The 27960-nt window shown below is 41.2% G+C and overlaps 2 protein-coding genes across 2 annotated transcripts; one reads left to right on the top strand and one right to left on the bottom strand.

Annotated features, from left to right (window-relative positions):
• Positions 1–707: 707 nt before the first annotated feature.
• LOC139200479 (non-muscle caldesmon-like) lies at positions 708–27144 on the bottom strand. The gene is made up of 15 exons (XM_070829785.1): positions 27034–27144; positions 20172–20312; positions 16943–17216; positions 16659–16795; positions 16202–16469; positions 14753–14875; positions 13912–13935; positions 13749–13790; positions 13185–13216; positions 12875–12959; positions 12212–12352; positions 11190–11288; positions 10809–10892; positions 10386–10491; positions 708–1032 (listed from the first exon to the last, which is right to left on the bottom strand). The coding sequence occupies exons 1-15, from the start codon at positions 27090–27092 to the stop codon at positions 1007–1009; spliced, it is 1641 nt and encodes a 546-aa protein (XP_070685886.1). The 5' UTR covers positions 27093–27144; the 3' UTR covers positions 708–1006.
• Positions 3238–9633, top strand: LOC139201644 (uncharacterized). The gene has a single exon (XM_070831028.1). The coding sequence runs from the start codon at positions 3238–3240 to the stop codon at positions 7465–7467; it is 4230 nt and encodes a 1409-aa protein (XP_070687129.1). The 3' UTR covers positions 7468–9633.
• Positions 27145–27960: the final 816 nt, after the last annotated feature.

The following is a 27960-nucleotide window of genomic DNA, read 5'->3' as shown; positions in this document are numbered from 1 at the left end:
GCTTTCATACAAAATGTGGGTCAAAAATTAACACCAGCTTCAACTGCAGCTTCAGTTTGTCCCATTTTAAACACATCTTTGTCTAATATAATCCTGGGTACAGAGGAATGTATGTCACATTTATTGTCAGTTAATCATGCTTCTGACCCTTGACCCTCTTCTTATTGTTTGCTTGTAATGTCAATGGCTGAGGAATTTCGACCCCATTTACCGCTGCTGACGTTTAAAGTTTCTTTGCTTGTGAACATTAGCTCCCAGCCCTCCTCCCTGCATGAACCTTGTCACCCTCCTGTATGTGTCAGTCATCTCGCTTTGGGTTTGCTTTTATTTCCTACAGAGGTCATTTTTAAATCCGACAGTCTCCTTGAGAGACTATTTTCATAAGTAGTTTGTCATCATTTCAAAGCAGCCTTGCCATAAGCAACAGCTTTACATGCCTTTCTATTTCCAATAGTGACGCTTCTTGTAGCCATGCAGCATCTTCAGGATCCAATTAAGAGTTGTGAAACCTGCTAATGAGGCCGTTGTTATGAGAGCTCATACTTTTCTAAAGCCAGCTGCAGACTTGCCTCAGAGCCATTAGCACGGGTTAAATCAGTACAGTTGGGAAGCAGCTGAATACACAATACTGGGAAGAGTGGAAGAGGATGAGCTCCGCTACACAGTAAATGACAATAACAGCTAAAGTATGGAGGAATCAAACATGATCAAACATAAGGGATCTGTTTAATTGATGATTTACCACAGTTGAAAGACCTTGAGATTATTATTCACAGGATAAAATGAATACCTGTCCAGCATAAACAGAGAAAAGACTCACTATTTGCTCCACTACCTTTTGTGAAATGATAGCAAAATGTTGCAGTAAATGTGTCATTACAACAGGATTTAAATACAGTTTCAACATAAAGCTTGAAAATACAGAGAATAGTGAAGAAAGTTTAGCTAAATTTTGATCTGAAAGATTTGATTCATACTCCAGGTAATCCAAAGTCCAGCTTGTGTTTCACAAATCTTCATAGAACTGTTCAGCTGAAATGGAGAAAAAAACAATTTACTATCAGCATGTATACTTGTTATAGAAACGCAATTAATTATCTATGATATCCATTATATCCATGACTAACAAACTCAGTGATTATTTGGTGAGCTGCTGAAATGTCAAGCATATAAAATGTACTTTCTGGCCTTTCCTTAAGTCTTAATGTTAAAGTTTTAACCATAAAAGCCAAAGCCCCAACAGATCATTAACCTATTTAGGTGATATGTAATCTGTACATGAGACTAATGTGGGATCTCACCTCTGATTTACTCTGATGAACTGTGGTTCATTATTAGTATTGACAATAAATAACGTTTATTATCGAGCAAATATCATGAAATCGAGTTGTAGACGACAAACTCTGAATAATTTGACTGTTTTGTGTTTGCTTTGCTGTTCTTATGTAAGTAGATTTTTAGCTAAAGATCTCGTCTGTCTTGCAGGAGTCTGAAATGCTGATGGAAGTCGGCTACAGTAACGGGCTGGAGCCTGACCTTTCCCAGCAGTACCCTCCACCCTTACTGCCAAAACCGGGCAAGGACAACGCAAGGCTTCAGAAACTCAAGAAGAAGAGAGCCAAGAAAAAAGGCAGCCTCTCTCAGACGCCCGTCCCCTTTCGCTCCTGTTTGTCGCCTGTCAATGAAGCAAGCACAGATCTCGAGCACAGCGACCAGTCCAGCCCACCCAGGACGCCCGATTCAGTCTACATTGCCGACTCTTCAGTGTCCATTTTCCCCTTTGGCTCCCACTACGATCACTCTGCATCTGCATTCCCTCATCCTCGGAGCAGCCCCTACAACCAAACTACCGGCGTCCTCCCTCAGTCCCACATAGCTAAAATCAGAACTTATGACGAGCAGGTGGCTCCACTTTATGAGTGCTCCTCCTTTTTATTTGATGACGTGACACCTTTCGTGATGCCACCTTTGGCTTTACCACCACCGTCACCACCTGAGCAGGTTTCAGCGCCACCTCTCCTTTCGGCTTTCAATTCTAACATGACACCAAATTCCCATGGGTCAGTCACAACAGTACTTCCAGTCGCTATGTCGCAGTCCAGCACTAAAATATCAACTCACAGCTTGACCCTATCCCCGGCTGCCCCCAATTGTGGCCCAGGCCCGGCACCTTCTCACGTTGCAAACCTACCTCCTGTTCCACTGCTGCTATCAGTTTCAAACACTCAGACACAACCTTTTATCCCCAGCCAGGGGGAGACAAATCACATTTCCCTGAAGGACTCCCTTCAGAGCCAGACATCATCTTGGACTGCCAGACCTACCACTAATGGTAACTTTATTCCAAGCCAGATGTCCCCTGAGATAACCGCCTCAAAAATATCACTTGTTGAAGCAGTGGGTGAGACGAGGCCCGACGCCGCCCAAACCAGGATTTATACATCAAAGGCTACATTTTATGAGATCTCTAAACCTCCCTCCATCCAGGACCTCACCCTACCCAACCCAACCTACCATGGCGCATCGTTATCTGCCGTATATAAGGAGAAACCAGCTGTGTCAGTGGTGAAAACTGATCAGCCTGTGTCCAGATCACAAAGTGGAAGACCTAAGACACCTTCTTGTGCACCGGCACGAGTATCCACACCCTTTTTTGAAATATCTAAACCTAACCCACTTTTATTTGCTGCAAGTCCCGCTTTCAACTCCTCTCCAGATTTACAACCATCTGCAGTTCTCAATGAGGCCCCGAGACACAAATCAGCAATTCAAACTAGTGTTATAAATAAACCCCCAGCTGCCACAGAAGAACTGAAGTGGAATGATGTTGATCACATTACTTCAATCAAACAGGCAAACAATTACAAAGAGATTGAGATTCAAAATACAAAAAAGGGTGCAGTGAACACTGGATTGTACTCAAGAGAGGATTTAGCATCAGTCATGACTGAACCTGACTCTACTGTGGTCAAAGCAACACTGATCGTCCAAGAACTGAAAACAGACCAAGGCTCTGAAAGTGAAGCTTCAGTTTTGCCAAAGGTTCCATCATTTTTCTCCACTGAATCAAAGACTTCCAATTTCCATCCTACACCAGTAATTTCAATGCAAGCACGACCAAGTCCAAGCCCCCTGTCGACCACTTACTGCCCTCCTGTGATTGAGGCACGCAAGTCTTTGACGTCACTGTTGGAGAGTCAAATGACATTAGCAGCCTCGAAGCCCAAATCACGATCAATGTATTATGGGCTTACTCCAGCGGAGTATGTTGCCTACGGTGGGATTAGAACTGTCACATCTCACCACAGCTCGGTTTCCCCTAACATTAGTGATACCACAGATGTAGCCGTAGATGGATCACACACCTCAACGCCTGATGCCACAAAACAACTCAATGGACACCAAGAGCTTCCCTCTTTGATGGAGGTTTCTGCTGCTCACACTTTACAACCTCCGTCACCTCCAAAGGATTCTGAGTTTCCAGCTGAACGGATCGTCACATGTAGCAAAGATGTGTTTGAGGGAAGTTGGTCTGGAGTTCACAGTATTGGAAAACAATCACTTCAAACATCTAACGTGGAAACAATAAAACCTGAGCCTCCTCTTGACTTGGCACAAAAAGCAATGCAACAATCCACAAGTGATGTATCCACACCAAAAGCCTCATACTCTAAGGTTTCAATGCCAATGCCTAAAGCAGGTGAGGAACACACACAAAGTGCGGCACTACTTTCTTTAGAGGCAGCATTAAATACGACTCCATGCCTGGCTGATAGCAGTGGTCTGTTGAGATCTTCCTCACCCGCAGTGAAAGTAGATTCAAATGCAGTACCACAGCATAGTGCAAAAGGGATAGATGTCATAGAGAGGAGAGAGACAAAAGGAGAATCCAGGGTCACAAATGCAAAACCACAAATTGAGCAAGCTTCAGTCCAGTCTTACCAAACTGCTGGACGTGCCACTCCATCATTAGCCAATGGTCTAAATGTCCAACCCACTGCCAAGCCTGTTGAAGACCTAGCTGACTGTAAAAACATTGTTGTGCAATCTCCTGCCAAAGAATTAAAGCCCAGCTTCTCAGAAAGTGCCATCATAAATGGTACGCTCATGTTAGGTGTGCAAGAAGCCACCAAACTGATTTCAGAGACACCTCTGCCCAGTAAAGTGGCTACCGAAGCTGTTTTACAAGCACAAAGGGATGAGGTTAACCGGCATATCAAAAGAAGCAGCGAGGTTACTAACAAAACCAACGCTGACCCCCAGTTCTCAAATATATTGATTAAACAATCGGCTACCTCAGAATCCATTTTGCCACATGAGCCTGTCACAGCATCTGTATGCTCTGCGCACTCCAGCATCACCACAGCATCTACAGCCGTCCAAAACAAAAAAATCACACAACAGCTCAGCACAGAAAGTAGAATCCAGAGAAATAGCAATACAGTAGAAAACAAGATCAATTTGTCTGGAGAAAGTCAATATTTGAAAACTTCTCAAGTATCAAGTGTTCAAAATACACCAATAATACCCTACCCGTCTTTCACCACAAGCAAATCACCCAATATTTCAGACATTCATTTTCCTTTAGGTATGACCTCGAGTGTGCCCACAAAACAGTCCCCAAAGCTAACCAAAACTAGTGAGAATGTAAATCTAAACACACAGAGTAGCATAGGTTCTAGTGGCCAAGGTAAAGTTGTCCAAGCAGCAAATTTCTACACAAGCTCAAGCAGAGCTACAGCAGAGGTGGCACAAGCAACAGAAACTGGTCTTAACATCCCTGCTAAAGATGCAATACTACTGAGCCAAGTTAATCTAGAGGCCAAACTCCCCACTTATAATAACATTGGCAGTAATAGAGTCAGCGGCTCATCAGAGGACACAGAACTGCATCCAAAACCAATCAATGAAAGTGTAAGTTTATTGGCTGGGAACACACCAATTCAGCATCTTCCCACCATACCTATTGGAGCAGAAAACAGTCAAACAAAATGTGTTATTGACACAAGAACAGCTGCTAATTTTTCAAAAGGTAACACAGTACTGAGCACATCCAGCAGTGAAACAACAAAACTATCTAACAATCCTCCTGCAGGTTTGCTTTCTGTCATCAAGTCTTTCACAGACAAGGTCTCACCTGGACAACCTGGAGGTGTGGTGGCTTTTCAACACGGCAGGTCTGTTGCAGAAACTGCTCAATCAAACAAATCCGATGTGGGCAGCAATGTTCACAGTACTCCTGTTGCTGAAACCAAAGTCCCTAACCCAGAAATGAGCATGAAGCCACCTTTTAGTACTGTGCAGGTTAATAAAAGTATCATGCCGCCCAGCCCTACCATGAGGCACATCACACCAAAAAGCCCTCAGCTGAGATTAGACAGACCTGAGAGTCAATCTGCAACAAAACCAGCTTTCAATGCACAACCTGTTTCTGGCTCTGCTGCTCAAACAAGAATCCACACAAACTCAGAACCAGATGGCAAACAGACTGCCAACCTTTTTGCTGAGCACGGATCATCCGAGACATCGGCGCTAATTACTACTAAAAAAGTCGTAAAAGACCAATTCCCTTTCATCCCACCACTTATAGTCAATAAATCTTTAGCAAGTCCCCCTACAACAACTAAAACTTCTCAAACATCTAGGACTGAGACAGCAACCTCCTCTACCTCTGGTTACGCCATGGCTAACATATCTAATATAAGTGTAGCACAGCAAACCATTGCAACACTAAGTCAAATCACTCAGTCTGGAGATAACATTCAAACCTCTGTGAGCTCAGCGGCTTCTCAGTCTAGGCTGAAAAATTTCATGCAATCTGTCACTGAAACGAAGAAATCTATAGAAACTAACATTCACACTGTAAATACTCAAACCGTCTCACACACTGATTTAAATAACCACGCTGCTATTAATATTCACCCCCTTGCTGATACCCTCACCAGAGATACAAAAGCCCCACTTAGCCCTCCTACAGTAGCTAAACCTTGGACAAGAGCCTCCCCTCTACCAGAGCCAAGGGTGCGTAATACACCCAGTCAGACCTACACTCCAACCTTGCTCCAGTCTTCTCAAACTCCTGTGTCTTTGAGCCATGCCACAGACACAAAACCCCCGTCAGTCGTTATGAAAGACCAGACAAATCCTCCCATCACACCTCTTCAAAATAACACCCCTGTTCAACCCTCTGCTAACTCCATCAAAGAGAATATCTCCAAACCAGAAATCAAACCACCCGCAACTAAGAGCACCTCATTAACTAACGGCGTTGAGGTGAACGTAGATTCCCAAAAGGACAAGATAAAAACAAGCCTAGCAACAAATCCCAATAAGGAAGGAAAGCTCTCCTCACTAAACACTGAAACTATTGTTTCCATTCAATCTAACGATCCTGTTTTGAACGGTAAACCTACTGTAAAATCACAACCTCCCATTAAGCAAGTAGAGTCAAGACCCTCCTCTGCCACTGTAGAAACAAAACCCTCAGTTGCAAAAACCAGTTCATCAAAGTCTCCCCCCGATCTGGTCCAGATTAGATCGCACATCAATAATGTTCAGCCTTCGACAGAGCCACCAGTAGAGAGCATTTCCCCAGCAAAGCCAGCAACTGATACTGTCATGAAACCGTCCATAGTTAAAGCCGCTGTGACTGACTCTGCCACTCCTGCCTCTCTGCCTCAGGCCTCAGTCTCAGTCAAAGCTCCATCCCCACACAGAGGAACGTCACCGTCATCTCAGCTAAAAACTGGACTCAAAGACAAGGATGTTCTGTGGACCAAAACCACAGCTGCACCGACGGAAGCCCCGGCAGCCGAACCCTCCATGAAGTCAGCGACATCAACTGCATCTTCAACTGCTGACAAAAAGGCCATTACAGCAGAGAAACCTCCTTCATCTGCTGAGCCCAAAGCAGCGCAGAAGCTGAAGGGCATCAAGGGTAAGCTCAGCGGATGGACAAGGCTCAAGAAACACATGGTCGTTGAGCCGGAGCAGCCTGAGTTTCCACAGCCGGAGGCAAAATCTCAGGACGACTCCTGTGGCAGCAGCGAGAAAACAAATACAGGTGGTAACGATATGTCATCAGCAGACCAATGTGCCAATCAAGAGGTTGCTAACAAAGAAGGCCCCAATGCTCTGAAGATGTGGGATGCTCTCCTCTTTCAGATGTTTTCTACCAAAGAACGAATCATGCAACAAATCAACACCACTAAGAATGATTCTGACAAGAAAAAGGCCTCTAAAGACAATCAAGCAGAAGTTCCTTCTTTTGTCAATCGCCTGCCGATTTTGCTTTACAGCCCTCGTTTTGATGCCAGGAAGCTTAAAGAGGCGGCGGAGAAGCCCCTCACGAAAATAGCAGCGGTGTTTGAAAGGGGGCTGATAAAACGCAAAACTCAGGATGATGAACAGAAGGACTTCAACAGAAAAGCCAGAGGATTTGGTTCAAAGAAAACTACCAATGTGTAACTTTACATGATGCAAAAGTATGTTTGGGTTTGATAAACTACAAGAATGTGGTTTCTGTTGTGTAATTTATCACAAAACAGAAAGATAGAATGATCTCAGGTGGACGAGGGAGTCTCAGATAAAAGGAATAATACAAAGAGAGAATTTGAAAGGAAAAAGACCTAAAACCATTTGTGGATTTCTGCCATAAAGTTAATCTCATAAATCAGAGCTGCAGCGAGAGAGCAGTTTATTCTAGAGGGGAAGAAAGATTTAAAGTGTGACTGGTTACTGCTTAATGACCATCTTTTTGAGTCAATACTGGAGCTATAATTTTGCTGTGGTCTTTGCATTTTAAACTAAGGAAACAAAACACAGTTTCACTAGAAGAAAATTCATCCCTGTGTTGAATAATGAGCAAACAACTCGTATTTTCATAATTTGTGGTTATTTAAGATTTGAAAGTTGGTGTATGAGTTTGCTGTTACAGCTTCTAAAGGTCAAAAAATAATAACGCAGCAGGTGTGACATCTTTGCACTTTCAATAAAATCAAATGAGGATGTGACTTGGCAGAAAAATGATAAGTTGAAGAAAGAAATGATCATTATATCCTCTGCAACTCTACTTTGTTAGATTTTCTTTTATCTTTCATCGGATGATGGGCTAGATTAAGAGTTGAATGCATGTACTGTAGATATTTTAATAGATAAATGATTGTTTAATTTGTCATGCTCCACATTTTTCTATTTTTCTAAACAAAGAAAGGCTTTTAGTGTACACCGCTGGTTGGCAGTTTTTAATCTCTGTGATAAATAGGGCTTTAACATTCCTGGAACAACAGGGAAAGAAGGAAAACGATGATGACTTAAGGTCCTGTCAGGACAGATTTAGGTTTCTGCAAGTTGGGTGTGGATAGAAAGGAAATGGTGAACGTCCGGGCATTTGATCAGGGCAAGAAACTACAACCACACAGGCAGGTGCATCTTGGGACAGGGCAATGTGGAAAAAAACATCAGGACATCTAAAGGATCTTCTGCTGATGTCCATATATATGATAAGTGATATGATCTGTTGGATAGACTATGGGATGGATTGCCAGTAAGTTTTGTACAGACATTTATTCTTCCCAGAGGATTAATCCTATAAAAACGTCTGTGGTCCCCTGACTTATTTCTCTAGCGCCACCATAAGGTTAAGATTCGTCATTATGAGTGGAATATACTGACAGCTGGTCGACGGATCGCTAATAAATGTTATTCCGACACCTCTGTTCCCCAGAGTATGAACCCTGAGGCATTTTAGTGATCTTCTGACTTCATCGTCAGCTCAAAGTTTTAATTTTTATGGTTTATGGTCAAATACCTGCAAAACGAAGGACATTCCCATCAGCCTCAGCTGTGCTATTGTGTTTTGTGCTCGTTAGCAAATGCTAGAATGCTAAAGTGGCTAGGTTGGCTGCAGACTCTCTGTCTTGTTTCCATTAAACTACACAGTAATGGGAGAAAACTGATATTATAATTGCTTTTTGGGATTATTTGTGACCATCACACTACACATTGCCCAGCCCTAATATACCCCAGAATCAAAATCTTGTTCCATCATATCAAAGTTTATATATCGTACTCAAGCTCCTCTGTGAGTTGAGGAAAGTCTCTGATTATAAAATGGAAAATGTTCACAATTAGAAGATCCATTATTTTCATCCATCATAGACGATACGCAGTGACCCTGTTGGTGGATGGTAATTTCCTGCCTTATGATGAATTGTCCGGGACTTACTGAGTTCAGATTGTGACTAGGATGTAGCAGTGAAGACCTATGGATGAAGAAGAAGATGATGATGATGAGGATGAGGATGAGGATAGTGAGGCCTGCTGTAGGAGGACAGACTAAAGGAAAATTGGGTGATAGCTGGAGAAAAAGGGCAGACATTTGATGATAAGTGTGAAGTTTCAGAGCTTTGGAGAGTTTTGGTGCTGGCCTAGCAGCTTATTTTGAGCCGTTTTGTCTCTATATTGGATTTCAATAATTGTTAGTTTTCCCCAAAATGGATTTCTTTTAGGTGAGGGGGACTTGACCCCTATAAGCTAAACACGGCCCTATTTATTACACTGATGCTTAAACAATGACATGTTTTTGTTTACTGTGTGATTCTAAAAAATGCATAAAGTTGAATGTGAAACTCTTGTGTTGCATTTTTTTTATTTTCTATCACAACACCTCTTTGGTTGGCACCTGAAACGTAGCCAGAGCAAGTTACAACAGTAAATTTATAAGGTAACTACTACTAGTTATAGTAGAAGACTAATGTTATTCTAGATTTTTGTTATTGTCTACAAATCCCATGAAAAGACTCAAGTCCACTCGCTCCTACTGAAGTCAGACATTATTTGAATAAGTCACAAATACATTCTCAAATTAAAATGAAATTGTAAACATCTGCACACTGCAGTTTCTTATTCAAATAGGAGTAAATACTGTGGTTGCTGGGGACTTTTTTCAGCGGTGGATTAATACACGTTTGATATTTGGTGCAGCAGGACGGCGTGTGTTCATGGCGATGAAGGAACAGGTCACCTAGTGAAACGTTGGGGCTCACTGATGTGTTTTTATAATATAAAATAAAATAAAAAGCTCTACGGCTCAGAGAAATAAGATAAATCATGCTGTGATACACACACACAATATGCGTTGGTAGATGTATTCAGTGATGTACTGACTAAGAAAAACATGGAACATCAGCAGATTTATCCTTAAATATGTTTGTTATTTAAATGAAAAAAAGAATCTTTTGAATAACAAGTGAATGGATTTTAAAAAAAAATCCTTAACAGAAAAAACGTTAAACAATTTGAAACCAATAAAATTTTATTACAATATAGATAAAATTAAATTTCCATCTTGATCTTGTTTCCCTACCGAATGAAGGATGTCTTACCTGACAGGCAGTTTGCATCCTCGCTGCAGTCGTTGTCAACAGAAACCTTCTCATACTTGCCGTGACCCGTCACCATAAACTTAAATTTTTTACCAGTGGAGCTCTCCTGAAATCAGTTTGGTAAAACATTATTTATCAGAGACAGATTTTTCTTATTTAGCCTCCTTTAATCACTGAGTTGACGGTTTATGAAAAAGAAATTGCAGCATCTAACTGTCCACTTTAAGTATAACAGTCAAGAAAGCTGAGTCTCATGTTCTCAGTGTGTTTACAGTAAAGTACCATAAAGTTGTGTGTTTAATAAACTATCTAAGACCCTGAATATGCTCACTTATTGCATCACTGTGGAAAAACATTGTCATCCAATAACTGTAAGGAGGAGAGGAATTTACCAGAAGAGGAATTTGGTGTTTGAATTCGTACCTTTCCTTCCCTCCCAGAGGATAACGTGTCGCCGAGGCTCTCCCATAAATTCTTCTTGTTTAAAACGCCACCAGGTTTCATCTCCTGCAAATACATCAACACACAGAACACTCACTGATGCTGCAGCAGCCACAAGGGGGCACATTGACGCTGGACGCTCTGTTTACTGAGCTGAGATGATTCACACCAGATGAAAAGAGGACTGGGTGCGGCTGCACGCGCGAAGCGGAGAGGAACGAGGAATAATGCTGATTCAAACAAGTCATGAAGATGAAATAGAGATAAAGTAAAGATAAGAAAGAAAACTGAGAAGAAAGAACTTTTCAGAAAGATGAAACCAAATATCAGCAACACGTCTTTCAGAGTAAAAGTCTGACTCACTGCTGGTCTGGAGGGGGAGACACACCTGCTCCCATCCTCACTCCCCCTCACCCACTGGTTGATGAGACCGGCCACTCCGACTTTTAAACCATCTGCATCCTGAGACAGAGAAGAAGAAGAAGCATTGGTGCCACTTTACATGACAGCTCATGGTAATAGTAGGATCATAGCTTGATTACAACAAGAGGTCATTAAGAGGTGATAATCAATCAATTAATTAATGAATTACCATGTAATTACTAAAGTAACAACCAGCCTATAGCTTGGTGGGTATATTTAGGTCCTATAATGAGCCAAAACAAAGGGTAATAATGGAGAAACACATTTAAAAATACCAACGAGGAAAAACTGTTTAGTAGTAGCTTAATAATATTTTGGTAACGATATGGCATATTTGGATTAAAAACAGTAATATGATAATATTGATGGGGTAATGATGATAATGAGTTAATATGGGTTGATGTTTCCACAATATTATGGGCTCCTACCAACATAACACCTTCAAAATCACATGGAAATAGTCAAAAAGTCCAAATTTGTACATATAGTGCTGAATTTCTCAGACGCTCCAGGTATGCTGTGTGTTGTTAGCTGGAAACACTTGAACTGAATCAGGGCTGCAAAATGCTGACGTAATTCTAATGTAAAGTGTTGCCAAAACATTCATCATTACTATAAAAAAGGTCATTCTGCTGCTCATCTGTTTCTTATATCTCAAATATTTGCTTTGATTCTATATCTAATCTTTAAGAAGTTAAGGGAGCAGAAAATCCAAATGTTTAACACAAAAATATCAGCAGCAGCAAAACATCAGTCTCAAATGTTTTGAGAGGTTGAACAAAGAATATTGTTGTAAAAACAATGTTTTCTGGGAAAAAATACAAAGTGGAAACTCTTCATCTGTACATTTTTCTTTTACTATGAATCAACAGCAGGATTAAACTTTCTCTCGTAGGAAATGAGAGAAGGTGTGAGTTGTTATTGGTCAGCTGTAGTGGGAATAGCTCTTTTAGTCTGGTGACCTTAGACGGTGGGACCGAGACGGTGTTTTGGTTCCAGGCCTCTCCGGCCTCAAACAGGTTCTTCTTGGCAGAGACGGGCTCGGTGGGACTCGTCAGGTCCGCCGGCGCCTGACTGCAGGATCTGCCTTCCTTAGTGGAGACCTGTGAAAAGTAAAGTTTACATACGACGTTGTGACAGTTTGAGACACTTCATGCTGATTTACGTTGACTTTGGGTTCAGAAAATATGAGCTGGCTCTGAAATCACTGTGAACTGTTTCCGTTATTTTATTTCAGTGTCTACATTTTGTGAGAGCAAATTTATGGTGAGAATAAGTTTCTTTCTACTTTTACTTCACTGCATTTAAGAGGGGAAATATTGTAGTTTTTGCTTCACTGCTTTACTTTATTTTGACTGAAGTTTCTAATTATTATTATGAAGTATTTTTACGAATCAAACTAAAGAATAGACACGTTCTGCTGAAATCATCGGTCAATCAATCAATTAGCTGGCAATTGGCAATAGGTTGGAGAAAACAAACGTATTTCTCAGTATTTTCACATATTTACAAACCAAACAATCAACTAATTCATAGAGAAAATAATCTTTATTTTAATTTATTCTAAATTCAGCTTATTTTTGAAGTCAATAAAAGGAAAACACTGATTGAAAAAAGGTTTTTACCTCTAGAGCATGTGTGTACTGCTCCAGCCTCTTGTCGATCTTGGACACAGGAACAGTAGGCAGCGTCTTCTTTACGCTGCTGGTGCTTTAGAGGATTGGAGAAATGGTGAACATGAGCTGAATTCACCAGAGGAAGAGTAACAAGTCATGCTTCAAAGTCTCCTCTGAGCTCCATTGCACTTTATTTTCGTATCTGTAACTATATCAGTTTTTTATTCCTGGGAACATTTCTTCTAAGAGGTGGAGCTGCACTGGAGTCAAACACCACAGAACATCTGCAGTTCTGGCAGGCACACAAACTCAGACTCACCTCTTCCTCAGAGACTCGGTTCTCTCTATGATCTGAGGAGAGAATTAAGACAATTGATGGTTAACACACACTTGAGAAATAACCTACAGTAACACAGTCTTTTCACTGCAGCAGGCTGTAATTTGCACCTATTAAAAGCGGACTTTTTTTCACTGATGCAGTCATTAACTTCGGTTCCCTCAGTGTTTGGGTTTTGAGGTTACGGTTTAAGAGAAGCCCTCAAATGTGGGACATGGACTAGATTCAAATGAGCTGTTTACTTAGTTCAGTTTTGTGGCCAACTTCATAACCTGATTGAAGACTCAGGCAGTTTCATCAAGTAAAGATAGTAATAAAAAACAGAAAATAATGTAAGATAAAAACGATAATAACAAACAGATGATACATGGTGTAAAGAAAACAGTCTGCTGGTGTTAATAAAAAAGTTTTGATAATTGATTGATTGATTTTTCAAGCTGAAAACAGGCAGAGAAGCAGGCGGGAGCAGAAGTGAAGCTGCCACATCTCTCGTCTTGTGGTAGCCGCTGACCTCTGACCTCTGACGCTCGTCTACAGCCGACTCACCGTGCATTTACCGTCTGTTGACACTCTGCTGTTCACTTCGTCCTGTAAAGAGACACGATGTGACTGGAAGCACAACTCAGACATGCAGGACGTTATTTCTGTTTCACACGTGAAGTGCAGAAGACACAAGCGAAGCCCCTCCCACCTCTGACACATGACTTACTGGGTAAAACTGGATGAGGAGTTTCTGGAGGAAGAGCAGGGAGCATGAAGGAGACAAAATGATGTAGCACGGTTAATATGACACAACGCTGAATCATTTTACCGCTGTCCAGTCCTACGTCAGCACCTGTATCCAGCATGACTGCCAAAATATGTTTTAGTGTTGAAAGGGCAAGATGTAAAAAACGGAGTGGATCTGGAAACTGCAAGTCCGACACCAGACATACTTCCATTTTAACACGAGTGTCAACACAGTTTCCTCTTTCACATCTGAATCCGACAAGAATTAACAAAAACAGGCTTGTTTCGTCCGAGGTAAGATACTAACCAAGTGTTAGCCAGAACACAAATACCTACCTTCAAGTTAAAACATAACTCATAACATAAAACATGGGCACATCAGTCAAAATCTGCATTACAACTTCATAACATGAAAGGGGAAAATAGTGCTATTCCCCTAGAGCAGAGTGGCAACATCCTTATCATAATTTTAGAGGAAAACTCCTAAACTTCTTAACTTAACTTAAATCCAAGTGTGCAATATGCAACCGTGTTGTCGAGGAAAATACAGAAATAAGACGTACTTCATCTGTAACTACATCAGTAACTACATCTCTGTCCAGCTTAGGTGTTAAATGCTGCTGCAAAATGCCAGCACTAAAATAAAGGAAATGTAATGGCAATGTTTCCTTTAATGTTGGGGGGGAAAAAAGGCATAAACAATGAAGCTGGATTGAGACAGAGATTGCCACGGTCACGTTTGGTTGCCATACTGCACATTCGAGGGTTGTTTGAATCAGTAAAACTTTATGGCACAGACCACCTTTGGTTTGACGAGATACCTTGAATGTTGGGCTCATGGGGCCGTAGCAGTTTAACGGCTCCTCGCCTTCACTGCTGCTGCTGCAAAGAGAGACTGCAGATCTTTTGTTCACGTCCTCGCTCCTCCTGCCCTCCGCCGACGCCTGGGACAACACCGATGAACAAATATGAGCAAATGTTAGCATGACATTGAGAGAAGTCTGATCAAACCTGATCAACAAGACAAAATTAAGTATAAACAGTAATATAACTTAATCTTATTGTGCTAAAAAGTATCTTAAGAGCAATTTTCCATAACATCTGTTTCTTCTCCCTTGATTTTTTTTCTAAAAATAACGTTTAAAGGTTGCTCACCCGTACCCATACCGTGTAATTTGGTGGCACAAAAGTAATGAGACACTGGCAAACCACCGGTGCTAAAAGCAGGAATTTGTTACAACATCTTATGTCATTGCTGCTTTCGTCAGGCTGCACACCTCATTTCTTCCCCCCGTCGGCCAAAGCAGCATTCTTTTCCTTTATTGCTTTCAGATTCGAAGCCAAACTCTACGCAGTGTGAGCTTTCTAATAAGCCTGCATGTGTTCGATTAAATGTTTTATGAAACACGGGGAGGAGAAACAAGGCGTGTTTGGTGTTGTGTCGGCCCACTACTGCTTAGTGGAAAAGGTATCGTGTGATTAGTGAGAGAGAAAGTCTAAATTCCTACTAGAGGCCCTTTATAACACCCCACAATGTGTAAGAGTTGGACGTAACATACGTTTTAGACACTCAGTAATCAAGGTAAGAATGTAAAGTGTGCTCTGATAGTGGCACCTGGACAATACGTAGACAGTAAAGGTAGCCTGAGATCATTTAGTTTAGGTGTGCAATACACATTCCTGCAATCAGCCAAGGCGGCGAAGAGGAAGACCGTTGGGTTGTAAATGTGGATATTAACAAAGCGGGTTTCAAACTGTGAGGAAAAATCCGCTTCTCAAATGTTTTATGAGGAAAGAAATAGATTCAACATGTTTTTGAGAGGATACTCAGACATTTTGTTTTTTTTACAAGAAACCTCCAAAGGGCACCTTTGTTATGAAAAAAAAGTTTATCTGCTTGGAGTCGATAGATTAAGAGAAATCCTCTGAGCATTACTGACAGTTTACCCTGATTATAACCCTGAAAAAGAGACAGTTACTCCTCTGGGGAGCATGAATCTGGTCTGTAGGTAGTGGTGTAGAGGAAAGGTTATGCAGTTTTTGAGATACCATGCCATGAAAATTTTGACCTGGCAGGGAAATCTCCAAAATAATTAGCATTTGTTCATCCTCTGGTGATGATGAATATCCACTGAGGTTCTATGACAATCTGGATGGTAGTTTCCAGCATATTTTAGCATCAACAAAGAGGATGGATGAACCATCTTTAGGTCTCCTCACTAGTGGGGCAGTGGAGGTAGTAGTAGTGACGGTGCTATTGGACAACCAACCTTGTCTAGCATCTTGTACTCCTCCTCTTCCTCTTCTTCCACCTCCCTGTGTCTCTCCTCCCGCCTGAGGTGGAGGTCTTCCCTCCCTTCATGTGTGAAGCTTAGTTTTTCATCCTCCCGATCATCTTCATCTCTGGGTCTCTGTCGGGTTTCTGGTGACCTCCACTCCCTCCGCAGAGCAGTCTGCGTCTCTTCCTCTTCCTCTTCCTCTTCCTCTCCCTTATGCTCCTCTTGCTCCGCCTCCCCATCCACCCTGCAGGCCCCTCCACTGTGGAGGAGATGATTTAACTGGTTATTAAAGTGGACAAGCTATTGATTAGAGAAACGAGCATGTTCAGATATCAGGATACATCCAAACGTGCGAAGCAACAGAGACCAAAAACTATTCATGAGATCAGACAGACACGTCACTTAAACAAAGAGGGAGATTAAACCAGACAAAGAGAGGAGGACACACCGGGGCCTCATCGTCCCGGCCACCAGGTAGGACGTCCGGTCTGCCGGTTGGCCCACGGCGTGCTGCAGCCTGCTGTCCTGTGGCATTAAGACTGTTGAGCTGTAAGACGTCTTGACTTCCATTCTGCTGCTGGACATCTAAAATGAGCCAAATGCAAAGCAGTTACACTTTTAAAACCAGACTTTGCAGCTTACCAGGAAATGCTGTTACTGAATTGCGTTTTATGATGAGCTGGAAATCAGCTCATCAGAAAGCTCCTGTACTGAACACATCGGTCAGCGTACCTTCTCTGGAGGTCTGGTTGAAGTTTGGTTGGTTGAAGTTCTCTGGGACTGAACGCTGTGTTCTGGCTTACACGCCTCCTCCTCTTCATCCTCCTGCTGTTTCTCCTCTTCGGGCTCTGGTTTACACTGTGCTGGTGAAGGCCTCTGCTCCCTGACCCTGCAGTCATCCTGCACCTCCTGCTCATGACGATTCTCCAGCCTGTGACTCCAGTCGCTGAAGCCCTCGTCCTCCTCCAGAACCAAGCAGCAGCTGGGCTTCAGCTCCCCGTCCAGCCTGAGAACCAAGAACAGGTAACTTTTAGTCCTGACTGATTGAGGAGGATAGAAGTGGAGTCAAACTATTAGCTGGGTTTTTTATTTTGAAGAAATGCAGATGTAATACAATACTGATTGACTTTGAAGTTAAAAAAAACGCAACATTCAAGCTGCTGGACTCAGGACACACAGGAGGAAATGAATGTCTTGTATATGAAACTATGAAAACATATTTTCTTTACAACCAACGATGAAGGCCTTTGCTTGATCTGCTCTGTGAGGGTTATTTGATAAAGGTGCTATAAAGCACCAAAAGTAGTTCCGCTATGATTACGAGCCATAGAACTACTTTTAGTGCTATTCAGCACCATTTTGTTCAGTGTGTAACAGCACAGTGTCATTGCTCGACCACATTCTCCATCTTGTTTGATCATATTTGCTACATGATGAATATGCTAAATCCAGACATGCTCTTCTTTTGTGTGGTTGAAAAGGGTTCAGTCTATCCAGTAACCCTAGATTTGAGAAACTCTTAGTGGTTAAGGTTTGGTTAGAGGAACAGTTACTGATACACTGACAAACAATGTGCACAATAAAGAAATAACACTAGTCTATCTCGACACAACCACTGAAAAGGTGTAAGGTTTATCTAAATGATGCTGCGAGACGTGAGGGACTGTGTCCGGATGCAGCTGACGGTAGTTGAGTGTCTCTGGTGTCACCCAAAGGTCTCTAGCAGGGCAGAGGGGTGAGCCAGGCGGCAGCTGGCAGACAGGACCTGCAGCTTCAGGCTCCATGGAAACAGAGACAGTGCCCATGGAAACAATAAACAGAGAGGCTCAGCAGCGTCCTGTTCCAGATCAGCAGCCTGGACCTCATCAGCACTAACAAAACACCTAAACGCTGATGTTATTTTTCCAGAGGAATTGCAGTGGTTCCTAAATGTTATGCTGTGTGTGTTTTGACCTTCGTTTAATTCAGGCCGACAGGGAATGAATCACACACAATCACACTGTTGGCTGAACAAACACAGTTTCTGCTGGTGCCCTCTGAGTTCAGTCTCACATGTTGCCTACAGATGATTACTAGTTGATAGATATCATATTATTTTCAGTTTGTTTGTTTATGTGTTAGTTAGCAGGGCGTCTCAAACTACTCAACACATTTCAGTGAAATCTGGTGGGATGTAGGGCCATAACACTTTAATGTTTTTGCACTAAAATCTGAAACATGAGGCAACATTTTCTGGTTCAATATGAATATTTCAGCCAAACATATGGTTTGTAAAGGGACTCCTTGTACAAAAATGTCTTATAACGTATATAAAATGATACTTTTCCAATAATATATTGCAAGAGAACTTTATTTTATCACTTCAATCAATTCTCCTGATACAGGACACTACACATAAGAACAGCTAAAATATAAATCATTACAAACACAGTAACTTCCCCCAGGAGACCACTATTCATGTACTGTGTGAAACCCAAAGCCAACACTGACTTTTTGTGACTTATTTTAAGTAAGATTTAACTTATGTCCTACATCCCCTCTGTCTGTTCCAGTACTGTTACAGATTCAACATACTTATTTTAATTAGAATATACTGTTTTCCCAATTTTAACCAAGTAGTTTTGGAGCCTAAACATAACCAAACTGCAGTGGCTTCACAAGCAGTGACAAATGCAACGTAACTCATTTGCTTTCTTGTGGCTGGTCCCCATCTGTCAAATAGAGGATGCTGAAAAATGCTCATATACAGTATGTGGTGTTGGGAGTCATTGGAAATCGACCTATTCTGTCATTTCATTATGAGGATTTGTCGCTACTCTTCCTGGTAATTTGGTTAAAGAACTTATCTGTAGCATTCATGTCTGAGATTCACTGTCAACCTGTTGCGAAAGTAGTAAGAGATTAATATCATTCAAAACTCCAGGCAGGATGACCCATGAAGCCAATTACTGACTGAGTAAACAGTGCAGTGTTTGATGAGTGGAATGAGTGTGCTCAGCACCTCGCAGCCTCAGGTGATGTGGAAATTACCCCTCGTCACACCTCCGAGCGATTAAAGTGAAACTAATGGAACAGCAGCTTCCTCAGCTCGTTCACCTGCAGCATCACTGGACTGTGTAACTGCATTCAACATACTGATTACACACACATGAGTCATGCAGGTCATGGAGACTCAGCTGGAAACATCAAGGACAGTTTTCCATCCAATCTGTGATGAGGACTCAAATCTATCAGTCCCAAACTGAGCTGAGGATAGTTAAAGAGAAGCGTGGCAATGTAAATGTTGTTCTTACCGAAGGCTTATTGTTAATGTTTAAATGAGATTTTGGGAAATTTGTTTATTCTTGTTTATGCTAACAGGCCAAGCTAACTGGCTAACGTTCAGCAAGAGAGCAAATAAGCTAATTTCCCAAACTAGTCAGTTATAACATTAATAGTTAATTAAAAAAATTCCTCATGAGAAACACTTGTTTTATTTTAAATGCATAATATGTAATTTCTGCCACAGTCAAAATAATAACAATAGCCACAGGTTATTGACGTTGTTAAGTAGCATGGGATCATGGGAGTTGTTGTTTTCACAAGTGTTGATGGTGAAAATCTATCTGACGTGACTAAAGCAGAAATCATGTCATTCTAATGAAATAGCCACGAGCAGCAAAAGATGATATTACGTAAACCAGCCAATGGAAATCAATGACTATGATCCATCACAAGTGAGCAATTGAATGAAGGAAAACTGGCTAAGTAGCATCTCTGACGTGTTTCATCTTTGTGTTTACTCAGAAGTTAAAGCAACTGAAGTGGGTAAAATGGAAATTACACCACTGGCAGCCAACCAAATGAAACGCACCGTTACTTTGAATAAAATGGAAATGTTACATATCATACCTTTAAGGTGAGAGTGAAAACATTTGTTTGTGGTTCTGGTTGGTGGTAAAATTCGGTTTGTCTAACTCACTCTGTGTTGTGTGCAAGGTCGTTGTGTTGGGGGGGCTCTGGCCAGGAGGGGCTCCCCTCTCCTCTCTGCCTCTCCCTGGCTCTCCTCCTTCGCTCCCGCTCGGCCTCCTCAGCATCCTCCTGGCTCCGCTGGGCCGTCACCCTGCAGCCAACATGGACCCACAACAGGCTGTCACAACAGTCCTGAACCTCCAGGAGCCAGTTAACATCATACAGCGTGTGTTTTAAATTTATTTTAGCATTATTACAAATCAATCTTGACATATTTGATCTTTAAACATTGTAAAAATACATTTTGATTGTTGGTTTGACCAATATTTGGCTGCATAGAACGAGTTTGTAATAACAGTCACATCATCACATCAGACCTTATTGACTTGAACAGACACGTTGAGCATGGTGACTATGATAACTATGATCCCTCCTCAGCTCCCTGCTTTGTGGGCAGCTGGAAATCCCTCAGTCTCCAGAGGCCCAAAGACTCCAGATAACCCAACATGGCTGGAAGCATGTGGACTCCCAAACATTACATCCATATGTGATTGGTGAGCTTTATTAAATTATGGGTATTAGTGCGCAGCCACCACTCATGTGGTTTTCGTCTTTCCACCAGATGTTTGAACCTGGCTGCAGAGATTTGCTTCAAATCAGCCACAAGAGCATTAATGAGGTCCAACAGTGATACTGTGTGATCAGGTCTGGCCCACAGTCGGTGTTCCAGTTCATCCCACAGGTCTTGGATGTGGCTGAGGTCAGTTGGCCAGTCAGGCTCCATCCACACTAAACTGGAAGAAGCATTTCTTTATTGAGCTGACTTTGGACTTTCCCCAAACTGTGGCCACTATGTTGGAAGAACATTATCTAAAATATCACTGCATGTAAAATCCTGGACCATTAAGCATTCCATTGGTTGGAGCTAAGAGGCCTTAACCCTGAAAAATATCGCCAGACTCAAAGTTTGTAGACAAAGAGGTATATGACGCAAGTTGATATAGTGCAGGTAGATGCTGTATAAGTCAGGAAATGAACCATAAACCATGTCATCTGCTCCACTTTGGCAACAAACTACACATTATTTACATTTTCTACGTGTGATTTGTCTGCTGCAACAGTGACAGGTATCTGTGGAAACATTCACGTGTGAGGATTGTCTCAGGTACTTCACAATCATAGGAAATAAAAGTAGTTGTTAGCTGTGTTTGAAAGAAAGCTCATTCAGCTCTTCTGCCTGATCGGTTTTAGTTTCCAGAGGGGCGGGACTTGATAACAATAACTCTTTTTATTGTCCAAGCACATCTGGCAGAGCTTGAGCCAGCTGCTGTGCTGTTTCACTTAATTTCAATCTCTGGAGGGAGACAAAGAGAGCGAGTGGGGGAGAAGGTGAAGACATGGAGGAGGAGCAGGAGAGGGACTTTAATCCCGCTTACCCAGAAATCCATCTCGTCACACTTATGAAGGCCTGGAGAAGATCCGGTGAAAAACCCTTCTCTGGAGAGCACCTGTTGTTGGACTTTTGTTGGGCGCAAACAAGTTTTCCAAAGCGTGATGTCATTGGTTTTAAAGGACAATTACGGTTTACAACTTGGATCATATTCTTTTGGAGATTTGGGCCTGATGACGTCTTCACCAAAGTTATTGCTGAGATCTCAATCAATGTGGCGCCATTGCTAAAAGTGTCTGACTGGGCAAGAAACACGATAGCTGAGAGAGGAGACAAAGGTCTGCTGTACACATCCATCACAGTGCACAGTTTACAGTCTCTCTGGTTCAACTTTGACCTTTTAACCTTTAGTTTAACCTGCAAATCTAAAGAGGTTTAGATAATCTGACTAAACTGTTTGAACGTTTACAGTCTTTCTAATTGTCTGAATGATCGAGCTCCTTAACAGATCGTAATGACAGTAACAATGACACCACATGTCCTGTTCCACACGTGTTTATTTTACTTGTATTTCAATTTTAGACTGGATATTATATAATTAATGATGTTAGTGGATATAAGAACATTTCTTATAACTGAACTACCAACATTTAGGTCAGTTTTGTTTCGTTTGCATGCTGGTGGAAGTTAAAAGTATTCTATTTTAGCTATTTTAGCTATTTAGCAACTGTTTACTCATTGTTGCTCAGTGTTTTATCATTACTTTTAGTTCGCTATTTCAGCCATTTATTTATCATTTTTAGCTATTTCAACAATGCATCCTTTACTTTTAGATATTTTAATCATTTATCCACGACCTTTCAGTAACAATTTCAACAGTGGATCAGTGATAATGTTTCAGTACAATATTCCTCCTGCTGTTTTCCTCTCAACGTTGAGGGACAAAACACAAAGAGGGAATTTTGCACTAAAAAAGCTGTAACTTTGGAGACATTCGCTTGACTTCATTAACTCAGACTGTTGAAGCCTTTTAAAAATAAACTTTAGAAGACATCTTCTTCTGCAAAGAACGACAACTGGTAAAATTTTGAGTCAAAATGCTGCAGCAGCATCGTGGAAGAAAAACAGGCCAGAGCCTGGAGCTTGTTGGTTCTCATTAAAAGAATACATAAAACATGCAGAGCGTTTGCCTTTGTTCTGGCCAGTTGCTGGTAAATTCAATGCGCAGGCTTTCACCCAAAAATATTATTCATTCTCCCAACATGTCAACGTGTCGTTGCATCAGACATTTGGCTGAAAGAAATCATCCCCGAAAAAAAAAACAAAAAAACATCTTTGTGCAGAAACAGATTCAAATATAAAAGACTGATATAAATGTGAGACACTGGCCATGAATGGTTGTGAATCAAACACGCTGAGGTCATTATTATGTGGGAAGGTGACCTACATAACACCAAACACGCTAGAGTGGGAGCTGCATTGGCAAGAGCCAGTCTGTAGTTGGCTGTAAATGGATGTGATGTGTGATAGTCAGGCCATTCTGGAGGGGAATGGGACAACTGGGGATGAGGTTTGATTGTCTGGATCTCGTTGCTGCTGCCTGAAATGTAACAAGGGGAAGGAGTATGAAATCCTTTAAGGACCATATTGGTGGTGTTGCACGTTTAAAAGTTGTAGCCAATAACTACATATCAGTTATACGGAATTTAACCCAGAACACAAGAGAATTAACTGAAGCTCTTTTCTGTGCAAACGACAAATTAACTTAATATCTTGTGCCAAACATCAACTTACATTTAACTAATTTGCAGCAGCACATATGCACGTATTATGTATTATCAACATAATGACAAAATAAAGTTAATTATCATATCGAGCAAGTCAGCATAGCAGCAAACTGTTTAGTAACAAGCCAAAATATACAACCTTGCAATATCATATCTATAATATCTGTAGTTATTTTACTATATCACTATAACTACTTACTGCTGTTAAGGTTCAGGAGAGTTCATGGTCTGTTTTAATACAGGAAAAACTAGGCAGTGACTCGAGACGCAACGTTGTTATTAACATTAAATTGAGACCACAATCTTTGCTGCACATTAACCAAAGTGCTTTTGTTGCCTGAACCGAACCACAGATGGGATTCTGGATGCCAGAGTTCGGTGTTAAAGACCTGACCTCCGCCCACTCCGACCACCTCCTCGTGACTCAGTTGTGGTGGATAAATGTCGCTTTTCATTTTCTCAAACAAAGCCCCTGAACACAATCCAAGCTACAATTACGTTTGACACCACAATGTAGGTAGGAACGTAATTTAGCAAAATAAACATGGAGTTTGTAGGAGACAAGACCTCTTGTGTGTTCCAGATAAAAAGAAACGACATATGTTTTGTGACTTTAGGGGCTCTGTTTTCATCTCAGTGACCACAGATGACATGTCAACAAGTCAGAGTAGTGGCTCTATCAAAGGGACATTATGGAAATGTAGGAAATCATGAAGTGAAGCGGATGTAGATGAGGCATTTCTGCTCTGCTGTTACAGGGTTTGGTCTCGGCAGTCTGCAGCTCCAGGTATCTTCAGAGTCTGCTGGGACATTTAACATGAAGCATAAATGTGAAAAGAGCAAATTATGGAGGAAATCTGCCTGATATGCATCACTTTTTCCACCATTTACACAATGAGGCAATGGAGGCCTGGGGAACGGCCTTTTCTTTGTGTGTGTGTGTGAGCAGTAGAACAGGAGGGGGTTCAGGAGTCAGCCAGATGATGTCATGGCCATTAAGGAAGTTGCAGCTATAAAAGAAACCATTGAACCCAGAGCTCAGTGTCATTTTCAGTGAGGTCACACAGTTATGTTCCACTGATCACCGAGGAGACGAGGAGCTCGCTGACAATGAGGAACACTTAGTTAGGATGTCAACAAAGGAAACAACACATCAGGTTCCTGCGTCTCTCAGAGGAGATAAATCAGATCGGATTGTTCCAACTGAGCCAGTAGAGAACTGAAGAGTAACAGGTAGCAGTGGAAAGTAATCAAGTACATTTAATCAAGTGTTCGAGGATTCTTTCTACTTCTACTTCACTTCACTTCAGAGGGAACTATCGTACTTTACTACATTAAGTCTTTACTAATTACTTTCTACACATAAAAAACACATGAGGCAGTACTTTACTACTAATCTACCTCGTAGTAAACAAAGTATCTAAAACTGTAAGAGCACATTTTCTTTAGAGATAAAAACAGAATATTGTATAATAATAATAATATGATGCTTTGAAAGAAGCCATTGTGCAGAATGAGTGCTTTTACTTTTGATACTTCAAACACCTTTTGCAGATAATACTTCTGTACTTTTACTTAAGTTAAGTATTTTTTCCACTTTTGTAATTGTACTTTCACTTAAGTTAAGTACTTCTCCAACCCTTAAGTCGCCCTTAAGGTGACAAACAGAACGTAAGGATACGATAAAGAGTGATTGAACTGAATCTGTTTGCAGTGATGGAGAATAAATAAACTAATAAAAGAGTCTTTTCAAAAACAGAACTGGTTTTGTCTTTGGATGGATTTTGCAGTTAAAGATGTTATATGGTGACATTAAGATATAAAGCCAATAACTCTGACTGCTTCAGCCATTCATAGCACTGATAAGTCAAAGGGAAATACAGATATATCAGTCTGTGACTTTCTTCAAGCCATTAGATTTTTCTTTAAATAGGCTCAAAGTCAGAAATACTACCAGCCAATTACAGCAGTGGTTCAAGAATAATAAAGTCATTAGTTAATGACACGCACAGCTTGTTTCTGTTAGTAAGAACTTAATGATGATGAACTGCTCACTGTCAACGCTGAATGTTTCCCCATTGCAGCAGCCAGCAGATGTTGACCGCAGGATTTGATAAGATGTCTCCCAGATTGTCGACCACACATCTCCATCGTCTGCTCCGCTTTTCTCTGGTGTCAGTTGTTCTCTTCACACTCTTTAGAACCGGGAACCACCACATGCTAATGCTGAAGCCAATACAGCAAAGCTGCAGACTCCTACTGGCTCTACATCAATCTCTTACTGTATTCTGATGACATTTACAGACAGTTTTGGACAGTTTTCAGAGGCTTACGTTACCTGTTACGACGTCTGCCACAAGATCTCAAATTAAAATAGTTGTTCTGACATGTTAAGACATTTGCTTTTGTGAATGTTTGCTTGACTGACACCTTTAACTCCACCTGAGTCCAGTTGTTTTGTAGGTACAAACAGCTGTAGTGACAGCCAGACACAGCAGCTGTATCTCTCTCTTCAAAGCCCCAGACTCCATTGACAAATACAATAATTTTACCTTGCAGGACACCAGAGTTTCTGGTCTGCTGCTGCCTCAGTTGTTTAGTGTGTTTGTGTATTGTGTTCCTTAAAAACATGAAAGTCCCACAGTAACACAAACCTTGTTTTCTTTTAAGTGCTCAGGACGAGTGGGACTGATAATCTGAGATCCATATAACACGAGCAGGTGATGATTGTTCTACCCACCGATGATTAGATTTGATGAAGGCTGTAACTTGTAATGTTTTATATAGTCTAATTAAACGTGTTGCACATTTCAATGTGTTTTGTGTTAAGTTAAGTTTAAGTTTGTCTGTTCTGTGTTTAATCTGGCTGCAAAACAAATTTTCCTTCAGGGGCCGATGAATTTTAAGTTGAAGTGAAGATAAAAGTAAGTAAGTGCTTTTTTTTTTTTTTTTTTTACTGCACTCCTAGAAAACGACTCCTCAATTCTTTAATACAACAATAATACTTTGATGAATATTCGTCTGGAATTTGGTTTTTACTGGAGACAGAAAATGTAATTTAGGCAGAGGCTCCACACACACACACTCCTCGTTACTCATTAATATCCTCTACATGAAATCATTTCTACGACTGCAGCCATGACATACATTACAAGACGTTTCCCCTCCGTTGGGCTTTAGTGAATATTAACACTTTTTGTCTGTGACTTGTTCCAATAGTGAAATACTAGTATCAATATAATATATTATCATACTCACTATGTGGCAAAAGTATCAAGAACATCAGTGTTACACACAGATAGATGACTGTGTTACTTTGTGCACATTTTTACATCAACCTTTAGATGTTTTTATTCTGGATGTACTGACTGTATTGTTTTTTAAAATCTTTATCTGCAAAATAAGAGGTAGCTGTAACAATTAAGTGCAATGGAGTAAAAGGTAAAAGTAAAATAACAGTGGAATATTAAAGTAAAGCACAAATACCCTCCACTTTCTCCTGCTCTGGTTTAATAATGTTTTATTATTTTATGATGAAGCTCTAAATCACACTTTGCTGGATTTTTCTGAGCAGCAACTAATATTTTCTGACATTTTCTCAAAGTCAACCGAACACACGTTTAGAAAAAGACCTGCGGATTCGAGGTAAAAGCCAACCTGTGATCATGGATGAGTTTAAAGCACTCCTCTCTCACCTGATGAGGTTCTGCAGGAGCTGTCTGCTGGAGCTCTTTCTCCTCATGGACTCTGACATGGTGGACTGGGCTGCTCCTGGTCCGTGCTCCTGATTCTGGTTCTGGCTGTCCTGTAGACTCTGGTCCTGGACCTGGTTCTGGTTCTGGATCTTTACAGCTGCTGTCTTGTTCTTCTTCTTCGCCTGGCTCATGTTGGCCTCCCTCTCTCTCCCTCTCTCTCCCTCTCTCTCCCCCTCTCTCTCTGTTTAGTCGCAGCTCTCTCCTCCCTCCATGTGGTTTTCATTGTAGCGTTCTGACCCCCCCTCTCTCATCCTAAAAGGGGTCATGTGACTCTCCCGGGGGGAAGTAAGATGATATCATAACAGTGGATCAGTGATAATGTTGTATGCATGTATATTGTACATATTCCTGTTGTGAGGAGAGCGACAGACAAAGTGAGACTCAGCGAGTGTGTTTGGCACATTTAGAGATGTTTGTAAGAGAGATCATCAATTCTTGTGTCACTCTTACAAAATGCAGCATTAGTTTTTAGACTTTAGACTTTTGATTGATTGATTTATTTATCTATATTAATGTTTCAGTCTGGAACAGGCACTATACACTGAGTATGTGACAAATAAAGGTCTCATCTTATCTTATCTTATCTATAAAATACACAGTCCAGGGTCCTGACTGTTGAATTTGCACCATCCTTTAAACAGCCTCACAAGCACTGGAGGGTATCTCACCTTTCAACAAACCCCTTTAACATGCGTGTTGAATGTTAACACCTGGAAAAGTCTAATTCGGTCAGTATGTGTCGCACTTTGTTTCTGTGTCTTTTATCTTCCACGTAAAGTGCTAAAGTGCTTTATTTAAGTGAAGTATTTGTATTTTACTCGAGTCTTTTATTCCACTACATTAATTTGATGACTTTTCAGATTAAGA

This window comes from Pempheris klunzingeri, chromosome 1 (assembly GCF_042242105.1).
Source record: "Pempheris klunzingeri isolate RE-2024b chromosome 1, fPemKlu1.hap1, whole genome shotgun sequence".
Taxonomy (NCBI): domain Eukaryota; kingdom Metazoa; phylum Chordata; class Actinopteri; order Acropomatiformes; family Pempheridae; genus Pempheris; species Pempheris klunzingeri.
Note: the sequence above shows the minus strand (reverse complement) of the source record. Positions and strands in the feature narration are given on the sequence as shown.